This window comes from Solanum verrucosum, unplaced genomic scaffold (genome assembly GCF_900185275.1).
Source record: "Solanum verrucosum unplaced genomic scaffold, falcon-dt-bn FXZP01000085.1, whole genome shotgun sequence".
Classification (NCBI taxonomy): Eukaryota; Viridiplantae; Streptophyta; class Magnoliopsida; order Solanales; family Solanaceae; genus Solanum; species Solanum verrucosum.
In genome coordinates this window covers 1,875,997-1,878,945 of record NW_026019839.1, presented here as the reverse complement: position 1 = coordinate 1,878,945, position 2,949 = coordinate 1,875,997, and the positions used below count along the sequence as shown (strand labels likewise).

The 2,949-nt window shown below is 31.9% G+C and overlaps 1 protein-coding gene across 1 annotated transcript; it reads right to left on the bottom strand.

Annotated features, from left to right (window-relative positions):
* Positions 1 to 552: 552 nt before the first annotated feature.
* LOC125815354 (uncharacterized) lies at positions 553 to 1,594 on the bottom strand. Its single transcript, XM_049494812.1, has 2 exons — positions 1,340 to 1,594; positions 553 to 1,169 (listed from the first exon to the last, which is right to left on the bottom strand). The coding sequence occupies exons 1-2, from the start codon at positions 1,491 to 1,493 to the stop codon at positions 616 to 618; spliced, it is 708 nt and encodes a 235-aa protein (XP_049350769.1). The 5' UTR covers positions 1,494 to 1,594; the 3' UTR covers positions 553 to 615.
* Between the last annotated feature and the right edge of the window lie 1,355 nt (positions 1,595 to 2,949).

Below are 2,949 nucleotides of genomic sequence, written 5' to 3'. Positions count from 1 at the left end.
TTTCATCATCATATATCTGCAGTACACAAAATCAAGATAGAAACTTAGCACCAGAGGAAGAGACGTGATATAATTGCATATCATGATACAATATACTAACACAGAGAAAATGAACAGACAAAATACTAAGCACAATAACAATAACATATTCAGTAAAATTTTATACGCAAATTTTATCATTATCTCTTCGAAGCAGAGAAATACTAAAGAGACAAATATAAAGACGTAAAAGATTAGAAAATGTAGAGGGGAAGCAAACATGATATAGGACTCATTTTTTGTGATTTGTTGGAAAATGCCAACAAGATTAAAAAAAAATATATATATAAAAAATAATTTTTTAAAAGAAAATTTTTTAACGTGGCACGCATCACATAAAGAGGTGAGTTAATATCCATCCATGGTAGTAAAAAAATAAATTGGACTCATATATATGACACAAAAACTACCAATTTGTTATTGACATATACACTCTCTTCTTACATAAAAATAAATAAATCTCATCCTCTCTTTTTTTTTCTTTTTTTTTTTCTTGATGGGGTTTTCTTTTTCTCTATATAAAAAGTATATATATATGTTCCAATATTGCCCTTGTCCAATAGAAAATATCAAGTGTTATTGCCAATGGTTGCCATGGTGAATCAAATAAATATGGCTACTATTATTCCCATGACTATGATGATAAGCATATTGGGGAGTCTTGGCCGTGACTTTCTCAGGACAAATAGGAAACATCACCGGTGACGATCTTGTTCTAATATGACGTATGCGCCCATTAATTGTTTCATCTAAAGAATTTCGTGTCACTTTCTTATATGGTCTTGGACAATCATGATGCCTCGTTGACGCAGGAGGGCTAGTAACGGTTGAACAAAATGAACTTGGTGATGACGTGGCATCGGGGTTGCTAATAGTGGTACTATTGGTGGATGAGGTAGAAGAAATGGAAGGTGTAGGAGATACAACTTTTTTTGTGGATTTTGGTGGATATAAGAAAGCCCTAATCTTGAGAAAGGATGATATTGTTGAAACACGATCATATTCTTCGATGAGATTGACTAAATCTTCGTCAGATGTTATCGATATAAGTGCATCTAGATCTTCATTTGGCAGCTGACACTTTAAACTCACTGATGATTCAGACATCTCCCCTAACTTCAATAATAGCTCTGAAATAAACAAAAATTGATATATATCTAAATTAATTAAATATGATATGATAAAATATGTCGTAAAAGTGTAAAAAGAAAATGTCGTACCTTGTTGAAACATAGTATGACATATAAAATTAAAACGATGAAACATAAATTATAAATTATACGATGAAATAAATAACAACCTGTGAATGAAATGGAACGATCAACGGAGAGGACACGTGTTTCGCCACCATAATACCGGAGTTTTCCATCGGTTTGACGGGGCATAATCTTGCCACCATAGCTACAAAGGAATTTTAGAGGAAAATTATGGGAATTATTGGATGGACTAACCATGCTTTTTTTTTTTTTTTTCTTTTCTATTTTGCAAGTATTGGAGATGTTATATGTGATAATTTAAGGGGTTTTGAAGAGGCCTTAGTTGGTTGTTCAAGCCTAAGTAAGGTTACCTTTAGCACTTATTTATAGAGTTTTTTTTTTGGGGGAATGGGAGAAGATAAGAGGAAAATTGGATCGGGTCGGGTCGGGTTAGAAAAACCCAGAAAGAGACCCCACTTTGATGTTTGAACACGTCACCTAAGATTCCCATATTGGTGGGGCCCCTTATTAGTTTAGTTAAGATTTCTTTTTCTTTTTTTGTCTTTCAAAGTTTAAACAAGTGGTGTCCAAAATGGTTGAATTGTCATCACAATTAATAGCATTTTGGTTACTAGATTACATATTTGTAAAGCAAACTATATGATCATATTGGTTACTAGATTACGTATTTGTAAAGTAAACTATATGATCATATGGCCGATATAACATCATATTACTAAATTTTTTTAGGTCACTAGATTAGAATTAGAATTATATAAATATGTACTTGTTTTTAAATTATGGTGATAGTCATAATCCAGTATGACGTTACGTTTAGCTCATTTAACTAGAAAAGCTTCCTAGTAGAAAATTCTTGGTGCTCAAAATCAAATCTCTTAATAAAGTGCGAAGAAATTTTATTCATCCGACCACGTTCTTTTTGTTGAATTTAGCATCCTGCACCCTAACCATTATGTAAGGATAGGATTACAACTTATCAAACAGAAAGCCACCACTCTAATTATCTAAACAAAGTATATTCTATGAATATGTCATTGGCTTGGCCCAGAAATTGATTTCATTATAGGCGGAGCCAAGTTTTGAAGCTTATGCGTTTGAAATTTTAGCCTTTTTAAGTTATTGATTTCTAATTAATAATTTGTACATATTGAATGAATCTCTCAAGATAATTATAGTGTTTGAACTAATATTATTGAGTTCGCCTGAACCCATACATATCTTAAAGGCTCGCTCAATGAATTTCTTAAAATAAATACAGTGTTTGAACTAAAGTTAGTGAGTTCGACTGAACTCATATCTCAAAGGCTAGCTCAAAAATTTCTTAAGATAAATACCTAGTTTGAATTAAAGTTACCGAGTTCAGTCAAAGCGATATCTCAAAGGCTAGCTCCGCCCCTGATAATAAGAGTATTTTTTATTATACTTGTTCACCTTGGAATGTGGGTATATGTGAAAACAATAGCTCCATGCCCTGGCTATGTTGGATTCATGATCATTACGAATTTGAACAGAGATTCCTTAATTACTGTGATGGATTTTGGACGATTCCTTTTGTCAATGACGTTGCGTGTTGTAATTCTTATATTATTATATTATAGAAGCTAGGTAGCTACTAAATTATCATATGATATATAATAGAATATTCTCTTTACAGATAGAAGGATCAAGTAGAAATTATATATACACAACATAA

Bases quoted from the DNA above. Each gene is read 5' to 3' on its own strand.
- LOC125815354 (XM_049494812.1), bottom strand. From the start codon at position 1,493: ATGGTTAGTCCATCCAATAATTCCCATAATTTTCCTCTAAAATTCCTT. The intron at 1,170-1,339 runs GTTGTTATTTAT...TGTTTATTTCAG, and splicing joins TCGTTCCATTTCATTCACAG to AGCTATTATTGAAGTTAGGG.